Consider the following 23,548-nt stretch of genomic DNA (forward strand, 5'->3'; position numbering starts at 1 on the left):
TTTTTTTTATCTTGATTGTAAGATAAAATATATTTAAATATATTCTGTAAGATTAGGTTTATGTGGTGAGGCTCTTTCTCGAACCCCTCTCAATGAGATGTTTTGTACACCGAATTCTTCCTTGATTGTATATTTACAGAGATTTAGTTTTAATCCATTTTTATAATTTTTGTCTTATTTGTGTTAAAAATCGTAATGATATATATATATATATATACATATATATATCTCCGTTTTCTGTTTGCAATAATTAGCTTGCCGCCCTTTGATATGATGCAGCTGTACATTCGCAAACTAGGCACCGTATTTTGTGAAAGGGAAAGAACAAAGGCAGGAGTAGTAATTAGAAGAAGAAAAAGAAAATAAAAAGCGAGGGCCCACTTCTCGAACTAGAGTCTTTTCGGCTGAGAGAATTGAAGTCAGATTCGGACCAGAAGAAGGTCATGACTAAGCTTAACATATATGGGGAGTATGTAGTGTAATGTAACATATCGATGCTGTGTCACTATTAAATATGCCCCCACAACTATTTTTTTTTCCATTTTTTAAAATAATAAAATTGCTGTAATATATATACCCAAAAAAAAAACGTCATTCTTGTTAAATATATTTTCTAACCCTGCCTTTATATATATATATATATATAATTACAGTCATCAAGTTTAAATAATCTAACTTTACCTTTTTCTCTTTTTCCTGTCGTATTTTTTTCTTAAAAGTATTACTATTTTATAATTATTTGAAAAATATTTCTATTTTAGAATTATAAACATATATATATATATATATATATATTTAACTTACAGTGATATTTGTAATTTTTAAAGAAAAATTATTGTCACGATTTTTAGAATTAAAAAATAAAAATTCTATTTCTTATTTTCATAGATTTTGCCCGTCTAAGTGGTAATTATGCCTACCAAGTACCAACCTTAGCATGGTTCTCCCTACCACTTGTTCTCCTTTGATATTCCAGCTGGAGCCTCGGACCTCCCTTTGATTTGAATCGTAAAAAATATATTTTTTTCCTCAGCAGATAAAATATTGAATTTATAATAATGTTTTAATATATCAAATTACATTTACGTTGGTTTTGCAATGCACATACACGTACGCTGCGGACATTTTGTCATATACAATTGATAGGTTAGATGAACTATCAATTCTTTCCTTTAAAATAAAATGTAAAATTGTTAAATTTGATTGGGAATTCGGACCACATAAACACACTGGTCATGTGTAGCAATGAGATACACAAAAAAAAAAATTTGAATATCATATCCACAAATCTCACTCTCATGATTATTTGGTCTGTCCTATATATCATATGATTTAAATTGTTTGTATCAATGACCTTATTTAGACCGTCGATAAAATAAAAGTGTTTCCGTTCTTTTATATTTTGTTCTTTCTTTCTAATTTAATTTCTGCATTTTATTTTTCAATATGGTATCAGAGCCTGGTTGCGATCTGAACTATATGTTTCTCTTATCTAATTTTCTAATCTCTTCTTTCTGTTGCGTTTTGGATGTTCATATATCCAAATCGTTCAAAGGGAGAGTAAAAAAACCAGATTCAAACGATGTGCTATGACAAAAAGAAGTCAAAGCTAAAAACTCTAAGATCAAGCAAGATGCTATGACAAAAAGAGTTAAAGCTAGAACTTTAAAGTCAAGCGAAGTGATTTGAAAGAGGTTAATACTCTCTAAATGAATGAAATTTAGTTTCTATGGATTGTTCTAATAACAGTGAAGATTTTCATCATTTTGTTGTATCTTCAAGATTGATTTTTGAATTCTTTCAAAATCAATCTTGAGGGGGAATGTTGAAATAGAACAAAATAAGTTCCATGCGAGTCGAAGCCCAGAAAGGGTTTTGGGCTTGGCTGATGTTTTGACTCGGTCGAGTCAAAGTTTGACTCGGACCGAGTCAATACTCAATGGGCCGAGTCAAGAGTTGACGATGGGCTTGGGCTGATTCGTTCTGACTCGACCGAGTCAGAGTTCTGACTCGGACCGAGTCAATACTCGGAAAAAGTCTCTTACGGCTGTTAGTATTTGGACCGGTAGTCTTTAACCATGTGATTAAAAGAAAAACACCATCCAATAGTGTGTTTAAATACAGATCGTATACACAAACGATACCTAAAAATGGATTAGGAATCGTAAATAATATTAATAACGTAGTTGGTTTTAGTGTTATAGAGGCTGGGATTACGAATAACCAGACATTAATCAATTATTCTTTAGGGTAATTAAATTTCGGAATGGTTAGAGAGCCTACGGACCACATAGTTGTTTCGCTTTATAAAACATTAATAAGAAAGCGAAACATTCTCTTCTTTAAGCAAATACACAGTGTATCCGCTGGATTGTTGTGTGTGTGTGTGTATATATATATATATATATCATTTTCTATTTTTCATAATTATTTTTATGAGAACAATGGATCGCCCATGACCACCCACGTTGAATTGAGTTAGAGGTGATCTAACCAAGGCAATAACAGCTCGAGTTCTGATCCTTTATCTCACGATATCATATGTTGAACAAGGGCATGGTTTGAGCCACCCTTCAAGTTCAACCGCTTTCTCGTCTTGGCAAATCGACTAATAAAATAGATGCAACTTCATCTATAGCGTGGCCACGCGTTTTCATAGTCCGACTTCCACGAGAGGGCCCAGCGATATCTCTCCTATTGAGGAGGTGATAAGTCCCATATTGCATGTCTATTATCTCCATATGATTCGTGAACGTATCTGATCAACGCCGTAATAATCATCCGGTTAAAGACGACGTTTGACGCAGTCAAGACACGCCACTCCTCATATCAGATACTCTAGACATCTCAGGTCTGAGGATCCATGAACGAACCGCTTTATGAGATTCAAGTCATGACTCTTTCCATGTGACAATCTCATGCGGGTCAACCAGTCACTCATTCACAACGAGTACCCATGATTGTGAAATGCATCCAATGCATCGATCACACCTCATGCTAGTCTTAATTCAACATTGTTCCCACAATATTGACTGACTAGGGAGTTTAGAATCATTCAACAATATCTCGGACAATAAATTCTTCGATCTCTATACAATAATCGGTAAACCACGCGAAATAAGTAAAACTGATTGGTTTAAGAGAAAATTCAGTCTAAAAATATCAAATCCACAAATCTTGTACAAAAAAGATTTGTCATTCTCAATTGGGAATTTTTTTTGTATGGTTCTTTATAGAATAACCCTTTAAAAAGCTTGCTTTTGAATAAAATTTAGAATCTTTATAGAATAATATTTAAAATATAATAGTTGCCTTATTATAATGTTCAAAAGATGTGATTTTAGTACTGCTTAATCGTGTCATCAATAGGCCACCACTTCCATCATTCCTCCCCATTAGATACTTACGAGAGGTTCATTTTATTTTAAATTTATTTAAAGTTTTTTAATAATGTGGTCCAAAAAAAAAATAATTGGTCGAAATTGAAAATTCATTTTATCGACGGTCTAAATAAGGTCATTGATACAAACAATTTAAATCATATGATATATAGGACAGACCAAATAATCATGAGAGTGAGATTTGTGGATATGATATTCAAATTTTTTTTTTTGTGTATCTCATTGCTACACATGACCAGTGTGTTTATGTGGTCCGAATTCCCAATCAAATTTAACAATTTTACATTTTATTTTAAAGGAAAGAATTGATAGTTCATCTAACCTATCAATTGTATATGACAAAATGTCCGCAGCGTACGTGTATGTGCATTGCAAAACCAACGTAAATGTAATTTGATATATTAAAACATTATTATAAATTCAATATTTTATCTGCTGAGGAAAAAAATATATTTTTTACGATTCAAATCTTGCTTTTGAATAAAATTTAGAATCTTTATAGAATAATATTTAAAATATAATAGTTGCCTTATTATAATGTTCAAAAGATGTGATTTTAGTACTGCTTAATCGTGTCATCAATAGGCCACCACTTCCATCATTCCTCCCCATTAGATACTTACGAGAGGTTCATTTTATTTTAAATTTATTTAAAGTTTTTTAATAATGTGGTCCAAAAAAAAAATAATTGGTCGAAATTGAAAATTCATTTTATCGACGGTCTAAATAAGGTCATTGATACAAACAATTTAAATCATATGATATATAGGACAGACCAAATAATCATGAGAGTGAGATTTGTGGATATGATATTCAAATTTTTTTTTTTGTGTATCTCATTGCTACACATGACCAGTGTGTTTATGTGGTCCGAATTCCCAATCAAATTTAACAATTTTACATTTTATTTTAAAGGAAAGAATTGATAGTTCATCTAACCTATCAATTGTATATGACAAAATGTCCGCAGCGTACGTGTATGTGCATTGCAAAACCAACGTAAATGTAATTTGATATATTAAAACATTATTGGTTTTAGTGTTATAGAGGCTGGGATTACGAATAACCAGACATTAATCAATTATTCTTTAGGGTAATTAAATTTCGGAATGGTTAGAGAGCCTACGGACCACATAGTTGTTTCGCTTTATAAAACATTAATAAGAAAGCGTTTATAGAATAACCCTTTAAAAAGCTTGCTTTTGAATAAAATTTAGAATCTTTATAGAATAATATTTAAAATATAATAGTTGCCTTATTATAATGTTCAAAAGATGTGATTTTAGTACTGCTTAATCGTGTCATCAATAGGCCACCACTTCCATCATTCCTCCCCATTAGATACTTACGAGAGGTTCATTTTATTTTAAATTTATTTAAAGTTTTTTAATAATGTGGTCCAAAAAAAAAATAATTGGTCGAAATTGAAAATTCATTTTATCGACGGTCTAAATAAGGTCATTGATACAAACAATTTAAATCATATGATATATAGGACAGACCAAATAATCATGAGAGTGAGATTTGTGGATATGATATTCAAATTTTTTTTTTTGTGTATCTCATTGCTACACATGACCAGTGTGTTTATGTGGTCCGAATTCCCAATCAAATTTAACAATTTTACATTTTATTTTAAAGGAAAGAATTGATAGTTCATCTAAAGACTTTCTGCATGTGCATGAAACCAGACAGATACATAAAGCACAATACGAAGAATCTGATCATTTCAGTTGAATCGATTTTTTTTAAACAAAATATTTTAAAATTTAAAAGAAATATAGACTATGTAAATAGGACACGATTTAACCCATTAATTCTCAGTCTTTTTGAGGGAAAAAACGAAAAAATCAGAAGCTCGAGAGAAGAAAAAAAAGGAAGATTTTTTTTTATCCAAAAAAAAAAGAAAAAAAAAGGAAGATTTCCCAAAAGTGAACACCAAAACCCCCACTTAAACCCTAAATAAATAAATAAATAAATCCCGTTTTCCAGTAATTAATTATGCTTAATTTACCTCAATATCTGTCCTAAAATTGTGTTTTTCAGCCTAATACCATTGTATATCGTATCACAACATACGATATTTGGCGATCAGAAAATATTATTTATATACATATAAATATAGACTGGAAATAAATAAACATAAATACAATTGAACGGGATTGTGTTTAAGCATCCGAGAAGAAATGGATGCCATGAAGACTTCATATGTCCAATGGCCTCTTTTGTTTGTTTCCACTATTCCCTTTCCTTTTCAATTTTCAACTCTCCATTTATAAAACACTTTCATTGATCCTTCACATTTTAATTCTATTTTTTTAAAGTTTATTGCCATTTTTAATAATATTTATTTTTAAAAAAATATTGACATATTACTTGTAAAATCATCATCCTTCCTCCTCTGTAGGAAACACCCATCATTGCCCCCAACAATCCTTTTCATCCTTAAGAGACCTGAGCTTCTTCTTGTTCTTCCTCTTGTTTCATTCCCTTCCAACCTATGCATACGCACATACACATATACAGACATGCATACATATACATATTCGTATACCTCCTATCCCTCTATATATCCTTTTTTTCCTCCCCATTTTTCTCACCTCTCTCTTTTCATTGATCATCATCAACCCACATCACAAAATCGGATCTTTTAGGGTTTTTTCCCCCTTGTTTTCGTCCCCTGATGGAACCATCTTCTGCAAACTCAGTGAACGGATTCTACTCCTTCCTCAACAGATCAATGGAGGATCTCGAGAGGGCTCACCAATCCAACAACTTCATGTCCGTGCAGTTCCTGCAGCGAGTGCTCTGCCTTCTCCGGACATCGCACTCTCATCTCACCCTCCTCGTCCAGAAACTCCAGTTGCCGGTCGGAGACAAGTGGCTCGACGAGTACATGGACGAGACCTCTAAGCTCTGGGACGCCTGCCACGTCATCAAATCCGCCGTCTCCGCCATGGAAAACTTCTGCTCCGCCGGAATCTCCATCGCCTCCTCCCTCGATGGCCAACGCCGCCTTTCCCCTCAGCTTTCCCGCCAGGTACGGACCCTGACGAATCATGGGTCCTCCGAAAAACTCAATTTTTCCTTCTCCTAGAAGGGTTGCTCGATCTGTTTATTTCCCTTTTTTCAGGTGATTCGGGCGATATCTGGTTGGAGAAGAGAAGCGTTAGGGTTGGAGGAAGAGAACAGAGCGTTAATGGAGAATCGGGTTCAAACACTGCCGTTCTGGTCCGATCAGACATCGGCGGCGGCGACGATGGAGTCATCGAAGGTGCAGAACGGCTTCAGCGGATTCCGAGGGGTACTATACGCGACGAGGGACATGAACTCGCTTCTCCTAACGATCCTGATGCACGGCCTCGTGTACTGTATACCCGGCGACGCAACTCCGCCGCAGTCTCCGGGAGGAGGAGGCGGCGGAGTTGGTTTGGCGGCGGCGATGGGGCGGCTGCAGGAGAGGGTGGCGGGGGAGGAGGTGGGGGTGAGGAAGGGGATACTGTTGAACGAGTACAGGCGGAGCAAGGCGGCGATGGAGGAGCTGAAGGCGGAGGTGGAGAGGCGGAGCGGCGGAGGAGGAGGAGAGGAGACGGAGAGGTGGCTGAGAGAGAAGGTGGAGAACGTGAAAGGGTGTATTGGGAGTTTGAGGAATGGAACAGAGAGTATTGTGTCTCAGATTGATGATTTCTTCGATGAAATTGTTGAAGGAAGGAAGAAACTTTTGGATTTCTGCAGTCACAGGTAATTTAACCAAATTCCCAATGAAAAGAGAAAAAAAAAAAAGGTGGACTTCGGGTTTAGAATGGAATCAGTTGGTGTCTTTCTCGTCTGTCTACTTGTTTGCTTCTTTCTTCCCTTTATTCTTCCAGTGGCAGAATACAATATATATATATATACATACATATATTTGAAATGAGTATCGACAATTGATTTCAATGAGAGCAAATAGCGTTGAGAGAAAAAGGCAATCTACGGAACTAGGAATGGAACCAGAGAAAGGAAGAGAGGTTGAAACCAAGAAGCTGTGGATTTTTTTTTAAAAATTAAAAGTAGCATTGCAAGAAGGAAAAGTGGCAAAAGGGCATCTACTATCTAACCTAAGCTCCCTGTTTGGAGTTAATAAAGCGAGACACAGTCAAATGATTAAAAATTTGGGGTTTTGATTTTAGAGAGATTTGGGTCTTGCTTTCATGATTACTCGGTCATCTTTTCTCATCATTGCATTGCTTTGGCGTGTTTTTGGTATATAGAGAGATTTGTGGGGTTCATAATAACAACATGAATAAACGAAATCCTGTGGGAAAGCTTGCCCTTTGATTGTCTTCCACTACCATTTTTTTTTTGTTATGCATGGTCTCGAGCTTTGACACTGCCATTAGTGTTATCAGCTTCACCACAGAGAGAGAGAAAGCCTCTCTTCCACTTGAAGAATCATATGCCACTATTGTACATGGTAATCAAGTATTTGACATTTTTTTTTATATTCCATCTCCTTTTATGATGGTGTATACCCATCATATACCATGTATCAATATATACACATAGATAAACCTAGATAGAATATAGGGGAGAGAGAGAGAGAGAGAAAGAGAGAGAGAGAGAGAAAGAGATGTCACTATCAAAAGTAACGAATAGGAGAATCTAAATGGCTTATAAAAGAGAGACTGACCAGAATTCCATGCTTTGCATCCCCCCAGGATACCACTCTTCCATTTTCAGCTTATTCACCACAACCCACCAAAAAAATATTAAAAAATTAAGAAAAAGGACTAACATTTTCTCTCTCCATAATCATAACAATAATAACAAATTGATTTTCTTTGTCTAGTAACACATAAGAGCAATGACAGACAGAGGTCAGAGACATTTCTTGCTTGCTTGCAGAAATTATTTGTGTTCCCCATCATCATATTAACACTCAGAAATCATAACATTCTCTCACCCTCTTGCAAAGTGTATATATATAGAGACACATATCCATACATGTGCATCATCACTTCAACTCAGCACAACCATTATGTATGCGTATTACTTGTACATGTACATATACACACAAATGTAAAAAGAATGAGCGTAAAACAGGTGATTTCTAAGTGGAAAAACATGTTTTTTTCACTGAGTGTAATCTCAACTGTTGATCTAAGGGCATTTACAATTTTACCATTGGCAGATATCAGAGATTCTTATATGTATATGGAATGGAAGTATCCTTAATGCAGTGAAAATGGATTCTTTTTACCTATCATCACTCCTCCAGGGGAACTGCTTATGGCACTCTTGTTGAGTCTGATATTTTGCCCATCTGGGAGACTTTCTGAAACTCCTTGCTTGAAATCAGAAGGCCGAAGATTCAGACTTTCAGTTCAGAAAGATATATATACAAGGAGCTGAGATGGGTCTGATAACAGACTCCAGACTGAACATTTGGCCATCATGTTAGCTGAGTTCACCACCGACAAACTCGAGAGAGAAGGAAACATAAAGGGATACACTTAAGTAATTAGTAGAGGCAATGAGCAAGTCACTGGTCCTCAAGGCATTAGCTTTTAGTTTACAGGAAACTGATTCATGAATAAAAAGAATGACAGGAGCATGAAAATTGCAAAACCGCACCACAAATCATTGTGATTCATACACACTAGATTAGGTGCATGGACTTACTGAACTGCTAAATTAAGAATCTAAACAAAAAGTCAAATCCATGTACCTGTTAAGCCCAACTGGCAGTTCCTGCTTAACAAAGCGGATGCCGGAAATCTGAGCATTTCTCTTGACCTGTCGCATGTATGCTTTGTACTGTGGCGAAGCCACCTGGTTCAGGGCAATGGCGATGGCTAGAGAAGCTAACATGGTTTTTGTGAGGACCCCCCTTGCAGTGATGGGTAGACAGGCAAAATTTATTCTCTCTTCGAAATCGTAATGGCTACTGATATCTCACAGTGACTATGGTTCATGCTTTGCTTCATTGGCTCCAACCCTCTCCCGTAAAATATAATCCCACTCATAGTTTTGAGTGTTGTTGAGATAACAATATCACAGTAATAGAATGGATTTGAGCATTCCTACAGTTGTTAATAACAACATATATATTCATTGAGAGGGTAACCAGTTAGCCATTTCAACTTTCAACATAACAAAAATTGATCCATAGGATTCTGAATAAGACAAGCAACATGTACTAAAACATTCTAGCACCTACTCATTATGTATGGAGAGACATATAACCGAGACGATTACAAATATGAAATAATGTTTACCACTTCGCTCTACCTATCGATGATTCCATGAGTCCATGACCCATGTAATATACGAAATTCTCAGAGGCTATCAGTTGGAATCGCTTCCCTTTTGACTTGCCTCTTCTTCTCCTTCTCCATGATATCGTAATTCAGGATCAGCTTCTTCAATCGAGCCCAGGATCAACCCCAAATCTCTTGCTAGGGTCCCTAAGGAGAGATCAGTTTTGGGAAAGGGACAGAAAGTGCATATGAGAACCGAAGCTCTCTGAATCGAAATTCTAAGGGAAGGTGTAGCAGCAACAGAAACATCGACAACAGTTTCTGAAGAAGCAGCATCGAAAACATCGAAATCTTCCCCTGCGATTTGATCCTCCTGAGGTTTCCATTCCGAAGAAACCCATAGATTCAAAACGCGGATTTTGTTTCTTCGAGAGATAAGAGGAACCCAGAGGAAATGATTCGAATTGGATAGATCTCTCTGGAGAGAGAAGAAAGAGGGGTTGTGGGTTACCGGCTGAACCAGTAAGGAACTGGCCCCTAATGGCTAATTGTAAATATTATCAACTAATTATTTGTTTTATTTATTACGTAACATGGCCCAATACATTATACATATGACCTTATTCGGCCTAGGGCTTTTAGGAATCGAGTTGGGCAAGGAGCTCATGGGCCTTAAAAAGCAGCCCAAATTGACTCGCACACCACGCCGTCTGGCTTGACTGACGCGTTTTACGAGAACGACACGCATTCTTCTGCCAAATTCTCGTTGACGGATCACGGTCATGTAGTCTTGTAATTCCACAAACATTTTCAAATGCTTTTTGACATTTCGTCGGTCCAAAACATTTATTTGAGATCTCGTTATTGAAAAATAAAACTCAATAACTAATGCATATCTATTGACTTAATAGGTATATCCATTTATGATGCAGGTTCTACTCAAATGTAATTTCGTGTATTCATGAGTTTTATTTATTAATATAAAACCTAAAAAACATTGTCGATTGAATTCGAATTATGCACGGCTATTCAAATAATGTAAAATCTCTATAAAATTTTACTAAATCTGCAAGAATAAGTCTACCAATGTTGTCTAATAATGCAAAAAGCGAGTATGACCGAATCTTACTAATTTTGTACAATAATAATAATAATAATAATAATTAAGAATTTGTTTTATGACTGCATATTAGCAAAACAATAAAGGTTATAAGTAGAATCAGAGATAGTTATTTCATTTTGTGTGTCTAAAAAGGTATATTATTTATGTTATGTTCTTACCAATTTTATCAATTTATTCTCATATTATGTTCTAAATGTTTTGGAGATACATGAAGATATTATATTTTAAATTATATAATTTTTAATTTTTCAAATTTACATCTCAAATAACACATTAAACTCAGATTTTTTTTTAAAATAAAGTATACCAATCATGTTAATTATATATCCGATATGTGGTAAGCAAAAGTTATATATTTATTTCACGGAAATTCATCGTAATTGATTTTCTTTTTACTATTTTTGAATGTACAAATAAAGAACATCTTCCAAAATGACGCAAAACATTAATTAATTTAATGATTTTGTTAATTGAAGTTAATGACTTGACAAATAAAATTGTAGTATGAACCTTTGAAAACAATAAAAACATCCAGAAGGGTCAAACGCATAATAAATATCATTTAGACAGTTATTATTTCATTTCCCATTAAAAAAAAAAAACCTTTCCTTCGCAAAATTTTAAAAGGACTGAAATTTCCTTCTCGTCTCCCTTCAAATCTGACATCGTTGATCTCTCTCTCTCTGAGATGAAGAACAAAGGTTCCAGAAAGCTATCGTTGACATGGATTCCGTTTCTCTGCATCTCTTCTTTCGCTCTCGGAGCAATCTTCACCTCCAGGTTGAATAAGTTTCCTCTTCCTCTTCCTCTGCATCTGTCCTTTTTTCCTCCCCTTTGTACTAATCTACTCCGCGTTGAATTCGGTGATATATTCGTGTTTCTATGCTGTTTCTGTTCGATTTTGATGATGGGTTTTGATTTTTGTTGCATGTGGAATCTATTCATTTCAGGTTGTGGGCGCCGTCGTCCGATTCCGGCAGTCAGCTCATTTCTCAGCACATGCGTGATCATGAACTTCAGATAGTTTCCGACGACTGTTCTGATAAGAAAGTATGTTTATTGATACGATTGAATCGTTTGCTTTCGGGATTTCATCGGAATTTTGCTTGGGATTTTGTTAGTGTTCGATGAATAGCTACAGTACTAAGGGAATGGTTCATGGATCTTTCAATTTCACAGTCATGTGTATGCTTGTGGATTATATTACCAAATGATCAGTTCATATATTTTACCAGCTTCATTGACTGAATCCATGGCGATATTTCCCTTGTATGTTATATGTTAGTCATTTTATAAGACTCGTTTGCTGTGGATCTGGCGATTGAAGCTTGGTTGTTCATGTTTTCTTGCTTTTCATCTGATCTAATGTAGAAAAAGACACGGGGTAAAGGTGCACTGGAGGAGGTTTTGCGAACCCGTGAAGCAATACAGTGAGTGATGATGAATTCCTTAGATTTAACTTGATTTTGTTTCATTATGATTCTTTCTCTGATCCTCTTTTGTTGCATCTGTGGGGAAGGGTGGACGGGTCACTGGACAAGTCAGTTTCAATGCTTCAGATGGAGCTGTCAGCAACACGGAGTTCTCAAGAGACGGGAGATGGCTCAGGGACAACCTCTGAATCGGAAGGAAACCCGAGGAAGAAAGTTTTCATGGTTATTGGGATTAATACCGCTTTTAGCAGTAGAAAGAGGCGTGATTCAGTTCGAGAGACATGGATGCCTCAGGGTACTGTAATTTTGATTTAACTTCTTGATCTGTCTGTTTTCCGTGTCTTGTGTCTCTAATCTAATAATTTTACTGTACTTACGGCAGGGGAGAAGCTCGAAAAATTGGAACGAGAGAAAGGCATCATCGTCAAGTTCATGATTGGTCACAGGTGAGTTAGATCTCTTCCTCATAGATGTTGCATTATGATTCATGTATATATGCAACGATCTTTGAGATGCATGTTTTCAAGTAAGATGCTTGGTAGTCAACTTCCATAGCAATCACCTCATAGTGGGTGCGTATGTTGCTTTATGGAAATGCATTAAGCATGTATATATATTCACAGCATTCGTGTATTCTATGGTTTTTCAATCGATCCAGACTAACCTGAGCTGTATACAAATTTGTCGGCAGTGCAACATCAAATAGTATTTTGGATAGAGCTATTGATTCAGAAGATGCTCAACACAAAGACTTCCTTCGGCTGGTAAGGAAACGGTAATATTTCACAGGAAGTAGACGGCATTCTTGATTTTTACTGTGTTTTCTTATTTATTGTAGGAGCATGTTGAAGGGTATCATGAACTGTCTGCAAAAACCAAAATTTTCTTTTCCACCGCAGTTGCAAAGTGGGATGCAGAGTTCTATGTCAAGGTTGATGATGATGTCCATGTCAATCTTGGTAAAAAAAAAAGCCTGTTCCTAGCATTTCTTCTTATCTCCTTGGGACTTTTATTCAAAAAATGGATGCTTTTTTAGGACACAGAGCTAAACCTAAACATGGTGTCGTCTCTTTTTTCGATTCAGGTATGCTAGCTTCCACTCTTGCCCATCACCGTTCAAAGCCGAGGGTCTATATTGGGTGCATGAAGTCTGGGCCTGTTCTTTCGCAAAAGTAATTTCATTCGGATTTTTCCTAGTCCCTCAAATACTTGAACTCAGGTTTCAGATTGCAAGAGTGCTAATCGATTTTTCCTATTTTTCCAGGACTGTCAAGTACCATGAGCCCGAGTACTGGAAATTTGGAGAGGAAGGAAACAAATACTTCAGGCATGCCACTGGACAGATCTATGCCATCTCAAAGGATCTTGCTACATACATCTCCATCAACCAGTGAGTAATTCCATGAACTAGGTTTATGAATTAGTAAATGGGATTTGATACCCTGGAGTACAGTCTCATGCCACCCAGCAATGTTTTCATAGGCATATATTATAACATCGTGTTTCGTTTTCGGGTTTAACTTGTGGGTGTAGGCCGATTTTGCATAAGTATGCAAATGAAGATGTGTCGCTCGGGTCATGGTTTATTGGTCTAGAGGTTGAACACATCGATGATCGCAACTTCTGTTGTGGGACTCCACCAGGTAAACTCTAGATTCACCCCAACAATGTGAAAGTAAATTCAATAAAACCCACATGAATGAATACAAACACAGTCACACAAAGCAGACACCAGCAATCTATATCTCTTCTATGTTAAAGTCTCCTTCTTTTACCTCTTGCCCTGAAGATTGCGCATGGAAGGCTCAGGCGGGCAACGTGTGTGTAGCCTCGTTTGATTGGAGCTGCAGTGGGATCTGCAAATCGGTGGAGAGAATGAAGCCGGTTCATGAAATGTGTGGTGAAGGAGAAGGAGCCGTTTGGAATGCCCTTCTCTAATAGGCGAGCAGACTCACTTAGTGCCAATACAAGAAAACACTTACAGTTAGAGCTTGTTCAGACAGCAAGAGGGTGATGGAATGAATGTCTGAAACAGAGTGGAAGAAGAGGATGGCGGTTTTGTAGAGAGGAACTGAGGCAACACAAAATAGAGATACAGGCGAAAAGCTAAGGGAGCCTATGCAGAGAATTTCCCACAGATGGGGAAGTTGCCCTTTTTCAGATAGGGAAGAAAAAGGCTTCGTTGTGACTCTGTAATGCTTATGCTGATAGTTTTTTTTTGTTTGTTTCTGAAGCCGTGAGGATTGCTCTGTGCATTAACCGGTCTTTCATTTGAAATCTGGGCCTGTACCATTTGTCTCTTTTTTTTTTTTTACAAAATTTTACAAGATTCAGGAGGTATTTTTTCGGCCTAATTCCACAATTTTTATTAGTTTAAATTAATGGGAAAAAGGAAATAAGGTTTTTATCAAAGTGTGTGTATTATTGATTGCTGAACGAGTTTAAATAAAAAATATGTATATATATATATATAAAGGTAAAACCCCTAAAAAAACCTCCAACTTGCAAAAATATATACAAATAAACCTTCAATTTGAAAAACTGTCATTTAATCCCCGAACTTGTAACTTACCACTGAATAAAACCCCGAACTTACAAATTATTGTTCTAATAAACCTTTGACCGGTTTGACCACAATTTCAAACGATCAGAAATCCACGTATTGACGGATTGCTGATGTCATTTTTTAAATTAAAATTGATAACGTGTATAAGGTGACATCAGCAATCCGTTAATACGTAGATTTCTGATCGCCTGAAATTGTGGTCAAACCGGTCAAAGGTTTATTAGAGTAATAATTTGCAAGTTCGAGGTTTTATTCAGTGACAAGTTATAAGTTCGAGGATTGAAGGATAGTTTTTCAAGTTGAAGGTTTATTTGTATATATTTTTGTAAGTTGGAGGTTTTTTAGGGGTTTTACCCTATATATAATCGTTTTTTTACTCAAATTTTGAATTCCCATTTTAATATTATAAAAAGTAAATAAAAACAGTACGAAGAATATTACAACAATGGGCACAATGTCTTCATCAAATCGGCAGAAACGAAGAAGAAGACAATACATATGCTACAACAAATGGATAACCGAACTAAGAATCATCCATTCTAAACTTCTATACGTATACTGGTCTGTACAATGGCCATGAACAGTTAACTTACTATAACATGTATCCAAAACGGATACCGACGCAGATTCATGGAGCGTTCAGATCCCCCCGTTGCGGTGTTTTCTGCATTCGAATCTGTAAATTAGGGTTCTTGAGAGAATCCAGCAGAAGCTTTTGCTTGCGTTTGAGAGTTTCGACCTCATTGTGCAACTCCTCGAACTCGTTCCTCATAATTTCTTCGCAGTCCTTGATGACCGCATCGTTCACACTCTCCTTTAGCAGTCTCTGCCTCAATTGATCCATCGAGATCGATATATTCGTCGTTGGAGCCAACAGTTCCTTGTTTGACATCCTCGGAAACATGTCTTTTGTGATCTACGAGCAATCGGAAATCAGAATATGAATCTACCAAAAGTCTAACGAATAGAGATATCTTCACATCGTGTATATATGTATCTCTAATAATACCGTATATACCTGCAAAGCTTCGAGCCAAACTGCTCGGTCGTCATTTGTCACAGCGCGTAAATGTAGCCTCTTCGTTCCGGTGAACATGGTGAATCGCTTCATGTCCGATCTGCTCTGCCTAATTGATGCAACCTGACAGATAATATCAACATATTGAATCCAAAGTTTTAAGGGGTGTGAATGTTATGACTGAAACATCAGCGGGAATTTTGTAATTTTAAAACATAGAAGGGTCGAGTGGGCAAACAAGAAGGGGGTGTATCTTTTTAAATCTAGACTTAGGGGCAAATCCGAAGATGCATTAACAATCTGGGCCACATATTTTTCACAAATTGCGTGTGGAAGGAAATTCGAAAATTGAACCTTGAGATGAATTTCGCCGACAGATTTTCCATGGCATTGAACATCGCCGCGCTTGCTGTGCCGATGAGCGATCCTTAACGATTCACTGCCGATGAGCTTCGATCGCCGGATCACCTCTCCGGCCAGAGAGATCTTGTCCGGACCGTGGATCCTGTAATACGACAAAACTCCGTCCTGGAGAACGAACCACCGACGCTTCCAACCTTGGCCGTAATTCACCCACTTGTAGAGGATTCCGGCGATCCCGCTCCCAACAACGGCGCTCATTACCGTCGATGGCGGCCGATTCTCGCCGATCTGGTTACCCAAGGAGAGGCTATGGCGGAGATCGTGATCGGCCTGAGATGGACGGTTGATGTTCAGAGAAGCGGACCGAGTTGCGATCGGATTAGAAGCGAGAGAAACGTCGGACGACATTGTGAGCGGTGAGTGGTTTAGGGTAGCGAGTATGGAATTGAAGGATGTTAGGGAGAGATTCCGGCGAGATCGCGGAGGAGGAGGACGGTGGTTGTGGCGGATAATAAAGCCATTGTCGATGGAGAGAGAGGTTGCGATGTTTGCGTGGAACGCAAGGACGCTTGAGGTGCCTCGTAATGGAACTTGTTAATACAAACAATAAAATGTTCTTTTTAATTAACGAAGTTACGAAAAGATAGAGACGGGGAAGAAGAAATTAGAGTTGGATAATATATAATTATGACTTTATTATATAAAAATTCAATGAAATAATGATTACTAAAATCATTAAACTGAATACAGAAATAATTGAAAATGATTATTTTAAAAAGAATGTTTTTATTAATAAAAATCGAATTGAGAACCTGCTATAAAAGTTGATTAAATATAATTGAGATCTAACGATTATAATTTTTGTAGAGATAAAAAAAAAACTTTGTTAAATGTTAGAAATAAATTAGAGATTTCTGATTAGTTATCATGATTAAGAGTTACAAAACATTAGGAAACAAGCCAAAATGTTTGTGTTAGGCATCCTTGGACCTTAGTCAAACTCCCCTACTTTCAATTTTTACTGAAATAATATTTATAATCTAAAAATATTTGGTTTCCGTTTTACTTTTCAATTATATAAAATTAATTGATTTTTCAATTATTTATTATTACATTAGGTTCTATGTTCTATAAGCATTCATTTTGTTGCACAATTTTTATTTTTAATTTTTTTTGGTTTTACGTTTTTAACTCGGGTTTCATGAACATATATAATGGGCTTACAAATTGGATATACATAATGGGTTTAATGAACATATAATGGGCTTAGAAATTGGTTAAACATAATGGGCTATCATGGATAGCTCTCTGGTCGTAAGTAATTGGGCTTACAAGGCCGATCCTCTCTCAAATTATATTGATATATATTAGTTTTAATAAAAGAAATCTTAGGCATGATATTTTTTATTGAGACTCACCAAGAAATAGTTGCGGGTAGAAAGAATGACCAAAGATGGAGACTGAAAATAAAATCTACTAATGCAACATTGCGGATTGAGACCCACCAAGAAATATTTGCGGGTAGAAAGAATGACCAAAGATGGAGACTGAAAATAAAATCTACTAATGCAACATTGCGAAAGTTATAAAGATAACAAATGATGATTACATGTAATTATATATCATTAGGACCCAAATGAAAGAAAAAAGAAAAAAGACAGCAATTTGGAATAAATTTACAAAGTAGGGGCCAAAAGTGAAAAAAGTTATAAAGAAGATGGGAAATAATGAGATTTAATTAAGGCAAAAAGCTAAACACGTGAGGTAATTATGCTTTGCACTAACCCCACCTGATTAGCTATCATTCTCTCCCTCGGATCCACCACACCCAAACCTCTTTTCAGCCTCACAAATTCATATACTTTTGCAATAATTGCAAAATATATCTATATCTCTTCGTTTAAATTAAATTATCTCTACAGTATATATATGGACCATATGTATAAATATAACCCGACTACATTTAATAATTAAATAAAGTTTTATGTTTTCTTATAATCAGCTTTCATTCTTCTATCGACTACATCCATCTTAAACCGTGATCAACCTTCACGAGACGTTAATATAAGAAAAAAGATAAAGATGATGATGCCATTACTCCAAAAGACCCAATATGTTTTCTTTTATCTTCTAGTTGCCATAATAATTACTATTTATATAATCAATACCAATAATGTTATTATATTTTTTTTACCATTATAAAGTGTGAGTTTCGGATATTATTTAAATATTTTTTTATAAAAGGTTACCGATATTATTCTATTTAAAGAGTTGAAGAAGGAGATAGACTAATTTGCCTTCAGCAAAGAGAGCTTCGGAGGAACAAAAATGGCGGCAGAGAAGGTAGAGACAGTGATCGCAGGGAATTACTTAGAGATGGAAAGGGAAGGAGAAGGAGAAGAAGAAGGCAACTCTTCTTTCTCTGCCAAGACCAAACTCTCCAAGTTCTTCTGGCATGGCGGTTCTGTCTATGATGCTTGGTTCAGTTGTGCCTCCAATCAGGTATGTACGTACATGATATATATATATAATATCCACGTTTATCAAGTTATTCATGGAGAAGTCATTATAACTGTTGTTCAATGTTTGGTGATTTTGGTTTTTTTCTACATGTGTGGCTTACACTTGTAATGTAACACACACGCGCACATATATTTTGTACATGTACGTAATACGTGTATGTGTATGTATATGTATATGCCATGTTTGTGGAAGGATTCATGGGTTTAAGTGATTAATCGATGTTTTTGGTGGTTAAAGGTGGCGCAAGTGTTGCTTACATTGCCATATTCATTTTCGCAACTGGGGATGCTGTCGGGAATCCTCTTCCAAATATTCTACGGTCTGATGGGAAGCTGGACTGCTTATCTCATCAGCGTGCTCTACGTCGAGTACAGATCTCGGAAAGAGAGGGAGAAAGCCGATTTCAGAAACCACGTTATTCAGGTCTATTACATATCTTATAACGATGACGGTCCATACATACCATAATAAATATTGATTTAATTAGTTGAATCTGTGTTTCGATGGCTTATGAAGTGGTTTGAAGTGTTGGGTGGGCTGTTGGGGAAACACTGGAGAAACCTCGGGTTGGTCTTATATCTTATAACGACGACGGTCCATACATACCATAATAAATATTGATTTAATTATTTGAATCTGTGTTTCGATGGCTTATGAAGTGGTTTGAAGTGTTGGGTGGGCTGTTGGGGAAACACTGGAGAAACCTCGGGTTGGTCTTCAACTGCACTTTCCTCTTGTTTGGATCCGTCATTCAACTCATCGCTTGTGCTAGGTAACTAGCTGTATTTACGATATATTTCTGTTTTTCTCTAAAATTTAATTTTCTTTCTAAAGAAATTAAATTTATATATATATATTTTGTTTGTGGGGGGATGCAGCAATATATATTACATAAACGACAAGCTGGACAAGAGGACATGGACGTACATATTCGGAGCATGTTGTGCGACCACTGTCTTCATCCCATCTTTCCACAATTATAGGATTTGGTCTTTTCTTGGACTCGCCATGACCTCTTACACTGCTTGGTATCTCACCATTGCTTCTCTCCTCCATGGTCAGGTAATTTTCTTTTTCTTTTTTACCCTCGCCAATGTTTCTTAACATTTTCACCATCTCTTTCCATGGACATTCATAGCAAAAAAAAAAAAAAAAAATCACTACAGTGAAAATAAAACGGTGTTTTATTTCTGGTTTTAAGATTGAGGGAGTGAGACATTCAGGGCCGACAAAGATGGTCCTCTATTTCACCGGGGCCACCAACATTCTCTACACCTTCGGCGGCCACGCTGTCACCATGTAAGCATCGCCCTCCAACTTCTGATCTTGCCGGGAAAATACATCGGATTTTCGAAATTGGATCATGTTTTCGACCTAAATATATATACATATACACAAAACATTTATAGTAACTTTTCATCTAGAAACACATGGTTGATCAGTGGTGTAATGATAAAAAAAACATACAAAACATGTTATTAACGCGTTTTTATAGTTCAAATGTGGGGAATGGAATTCACCCGGACTTACCCGATGCTGTGAGAGATGTAATTGAATTAAAGATTTGGTAAATTTTTGGATTATAAAAAAAATTAATCCAGAATATATATTGAAAACAAAGTACTCTACAATGATATGCCTGAAAATTTCACCCCTAATCTCGATACACATTTCTGGGGTTTTCGGTCCATACATAAATTACGAAAATACCCCTGTAACGTTTTGTATGTGGAAGCCAAAAAAGTTCAAGCTCATATACCTGCTGGCGACGATATACGTATGGACGCTGACGTTACCGTCAGCCTCAGCCGTTTACTGGGCCTTCGGAGATTTGCTTCTCACTCACTCGAACGCCCTCTCCTTGCTCCCCCGGACCGGCTTCCGAGACACCGCCGTTATCCTCATGCTCATCCACCAGGTGAATTGACGATCTTGCCCTTTTACGGTTTCTCCAAGCCGACGAATGCTCTTCCTCATATTTATTCGCTTGTATCGACGAAGATGTATTGAACAAGATTTAGAAGATATCCACACTACTTTTATTCGATTTTTTGGGCAGTTTATAACGTTTGGGTTCGCATGCACGCCGCTCTACTTCGTTTGGGAGAAATTCTTAGGGGTGCACGAGACGAAGAGCTTGCTCAAACGAGCATTTGCGAGGTTGCCGGTGGTGATACCCATATGGTTCTTGGCCATCATCTTCCCTTTCTTCGGTCCCATCAATTCCGCAGTCGGATCCCTTCTTGTCAGCTTCACCGTTTACATTATCCCCGCCATGGCTCATATGATCACTTTTGCGCCTGCATCCGCCAGAGAGGTTGGTTTTATAAGGGCACTATCGTAATTATATAAATGATTTAATCTAGGGTTTCTACTGTACTTTCAGCCCCTCCGCACTTTTTTTCGTTCATACGCGCGTCCAAAATAAGTTCGAGGTTCATCGTTTGAAAACATCCTCGTCATAGGATTTCTATGGACACAGAATGAACTCTATATGGATTAAGTTGTATTATTCTCCATGGCACATACAGTGAAATAAGTCACATATTCCGGACGTTATCTCACGATTTCGTATCGAATTTGATCGTTGTATTAACATGAGATTTCTCCGTGACGATGTGAACAGAACGCCGTGGAGAGGCCTCCGAAGAAGGTGGGAGGGTGGATCGGAGCGTACTGCATGAACGTATTCGTGGTGGTGTGGGTGTTCGTGGTAGGGTTCGGGTTCGGGGGATGGGCCAGTTTGCTCAATTTCGTCCGTCAGATTGACACTTTCGGCGTTTTCACTAAGTGTTACCAATGCCCTCCTCCCAAGCACTGATATTTATATCCATATATATATATATATATATATATATATACCCGTTTTTTATCCATCTTCTTCAGTGAAATATTTTTTAGTTTTCCCCCCATTTTTTTTATAACTTTTGTCATCTTAGGGATTATTTAAAGATCATCCTACTTTGCCTGTTTGTATGTGTTTTTCCTATAAGGTATCATGGAAGGAAGGCCAACCCTATTACTATCTGTGATTCGGAAAATTGTCTTCTTCTCTTGGTTATTAATTAAAGGAGGTCCAGAAATGTCACTTGTTCAGATAAAATGATTATCATTAAAAATATTTTTTATATCCTAAAAATCCGACATGTAATCGCTTTTATCATGCAAGGATATGATCATTGAACAAACTGATCTCCAAAGCTTTTCAAAAGGAAGCAACAGGCTTTGATTGGGATGATGGTCAGCCTTTTTTTTTTCAAAGGTATTGATGGATCAATTTTTGGTAAAAAGGGGATTTCATCTCGCTAATTGGTTTGGTGATGGGTGAGTTACACCGCTCATGCTCACCGGTTAATTAACACCATACCGGTTTGGTATATATACTTGTACCAAATCCATTCCATTTTTCTCTCGTCTTGTTTCCTTCTCCGGTTCAATTTGGTTGCAACGAGACGGGACCTTATAGTTACTCTCATCCCATTTATATATTTTCAAATCACATATTGATGAAGAGTTGGGGCGGTTTAGCGGTGTTCAACTTACTGAACCGGATATTATTGGTTCGGTTATGGGAGATGGGGACCAAAGGCTGTCCACCCTTTGACTTGAAAATGAATATATACCCTGCCTTAGTCACTGCCCATTCAACATCATCTATATATAAGTTCCTTGACATTATTTCCAATATAACTAAAAGGGGAATGCTTTTGACTAAAGCTTTGCAGCTTCCATGTTTCAATCTCATGGGTATTGGGACCCACCTTCTTCTAATTGTTTGGTTGCTAAGAAAAATCGAACTATACATTGAGGGAAAAAAACATAAAGATAAACAAATCAAATCATATATTATTGATCATGTACCACATTGCATATAAGTCGTGATTCTAAAAGTTTTGAGTAATTTTTAGAGAAAAAAACACTAGAATACGATGATATATATAAGATCAACGTAAACTTTGTGCACAATCTCCTTGTTAGATTGCGAAAAGTGGAATAAAAACTTTTTGTTAAATGAATTTTGAGAGAGTGAAAAAGAGAGGGAGGAAAAAACGTGAGGATAAGGTTCACACGTGCGTGGGGTCCTTTATTTATGAACTCATCAACCAATTACTGCAATAATTTGTATCGTTTAAAGATGCCATATTTATTCATACATTTCTTCTAAATGCATTAAAACATATCGAAACATATAAATAAAAATATTATCTTTTACATGTAGAAGTAGTCATTTCAATCCGGATGTACAAAATCGAATAGATCGAATCGAACCATACATATATATAATCGTAAATGCGAATTGAATTAAGTTTAAAAGTTGATTGTATGCATACACATGTAAATTTTTTTTTTTAATGCCAAGCAAAGTAAAGCTGCTAAATAACCTCCTTTAGGGCAAGAACAATTAACATGAGATTGGTTTTGGCATGTCATAGGGTATATCATTGTTTGTATTATTCAATAAAGATTAATCAGTCCTTACATCACACACACACACACATGTGTATATATATACATATATCATTACTTAAACCTCTAATAAATTAAAAATATATGTCATAATACCAATGCTTCCAAACCATAATGATACTGTCTAGAGGTTCTCGTTTGTACGTTGTAATAGACACACATAGATAGAAACATAGACCATGCATGTGACAGAAAGGAAAGAACCAAAGACGGGGATTTTGTACGGACGTGGTTGTAATGTTTCTCACAATGAGAAAGAAGCCACCGCGACTCACTGTAGACTGTCATTTTCACACGTACAAAAGTAGTGGGAGCAGTTCACATTTTTATGACTTAATCTGGAGATGGGTTTTTTTTTTCTTTTTTGTAACATCGGGTCTCGCGTTGCGTGTTATGTCCCTGTCTCTTTCCCTTT

The 23,548-nt window shown here is 36.5% G+C and overlaps 4 protein-coding genes and 1 long non-coding RNA gene across 6 annotated transcripts; 3 read left to right on the plus strand and 2 right to left on the minus strand.

Moving 5' to 3' along the window:
• Positions 1-5,656: 5,656 nt before the first annotated feature.
• Positions 5,657-7,163, plus strand: LOC104810096. The gene is made up of 2 exons (XM_010536294.2): positions 5,657-6,441; positions 6,535-7,163. Exons 1-2 carry the CDS (start codon positions 6,085-6,087, stop codon positions 7,144-7,146), a joined length of 969 nt encoding a protein of 322 aa, XP_010534596.1. The 5' UTR covers positions 5,657-6,084; the 3' UTR covers positions 7,147-7,163.
• Positions 7,164-7,463: 300 nt separating this feature from the next.
• On the minus strand, positions 7,464-10,165 carry LOC104810105. 2 transcript variants are annotated; one of them, XR_771254.1, is made up of 3 exons: positions 9,109-10,165; positions 8,641-8,728; positions 7,464-8,120 (listed from the first exon to the last, which is right to left on the minus strand). It is a non-coding gene; the product is annotated as an uncharacterized LOC104810105 (long non-coding RNA). The 2 variants fall into 2 exon arrangements; XR_771252.1 differs by having other exon boundaries at positions 8,641-10,165.
• A 1,195-nt stretch (positions 10,166-11,360) lies between these two features.
• LOC104810116 (beta-1,3-galactosyltransferase 7-like) lies at positions 11,361-14,550 on the plus strand. The gene is made up of 11 exons (XM_010536314.2): positions 11,361-11,543; positions 11,714-11,813; positions 12,135-12,193; positions 12,283-12,491; positions 12,579-12,642; positions 12,888-12,960; positions 13,035-13,155; positions 13,281-13,368; positions 13,461-13,586; positions 13,730-13,839; positions 13,986-14,550. Exons 1-11 carry the CDS (start codon positions 11,452-11,454, stop codon positions 14,132-14,134), a joined length of 1,191 nt encoding a protein of 396 aa, XP_010534616.1. The 5' UTR covers positions 11,361-11,451; the 3' UTR covers positions 14,135-14,550.
• Positions 14,551-15,179: 629 nt separating this feature from the next.
• On the minus strand, positions 15,180-16,775 carry LOC104810125 (oxysterol-binding protein-related protein 1C). Its single transcript, XM_010536326.1, has 3 exons — positions 16,135-16,775; positions 15,781-15,903; positions 15,180-15,678 (listed from the first exon to the last, which is right to left on the minus strand). Exons 1-3 carry the CDS (start codon positions 16,549-16,551, stop codon positions 15,391-15,393), a joined length of 828 nt encoding a protein of 275 aa, XP_010534628.1. The 5' UTR covers positions 16,552-16,775; the 3' UTR covers positions 15,180-15,390.
• Positions 16,776-18,424: 1,649 nt separating this feature from the next.
• Positions 18,425-21,695, plus strand: LOC104810134 (auxin transporter-like protein 3). The gene is made up of 8 exons (XM_010536337.2): positions 18,425-18,645; positions 18,904-19,089; positions 19,326-19,438; positions 19,545-19,728; positions 19,868-19,965; positions 20,377-20,584; positions 20,726-20,983; positions 21,293-21,695. The coding sequence occupies exons 1-8, from the start codon at positions 18,472-18,474 to the stop codon at positions 21,485-21,487; spliced, it is 1,416 nt and encodes a 471-aa protein (XP_010534639.1). The 5' UTR covers positions 18,425-18,471; the 3' UTR covers positions 21,488-21,695.
• The last annotated feature ends 1,853 nt before the right edge of the window (positions 21,696-23,548 follow it).

This window comes from Tarenaya hassleriana, unplaced genomic scaffold (assembly GCF_000463585.1).
Source record: "Tarenaya hassleriana unplaced genomic scaffold, ASM46358v1 Cleome1, whole genome shotgun sequence".
NCBI lineage: Eukaryota > Viridiplantae > Streptophyta > Magnoliopsida > Brassicales > Cleomaceae > Tarenaya > Tarenaya hassleriana.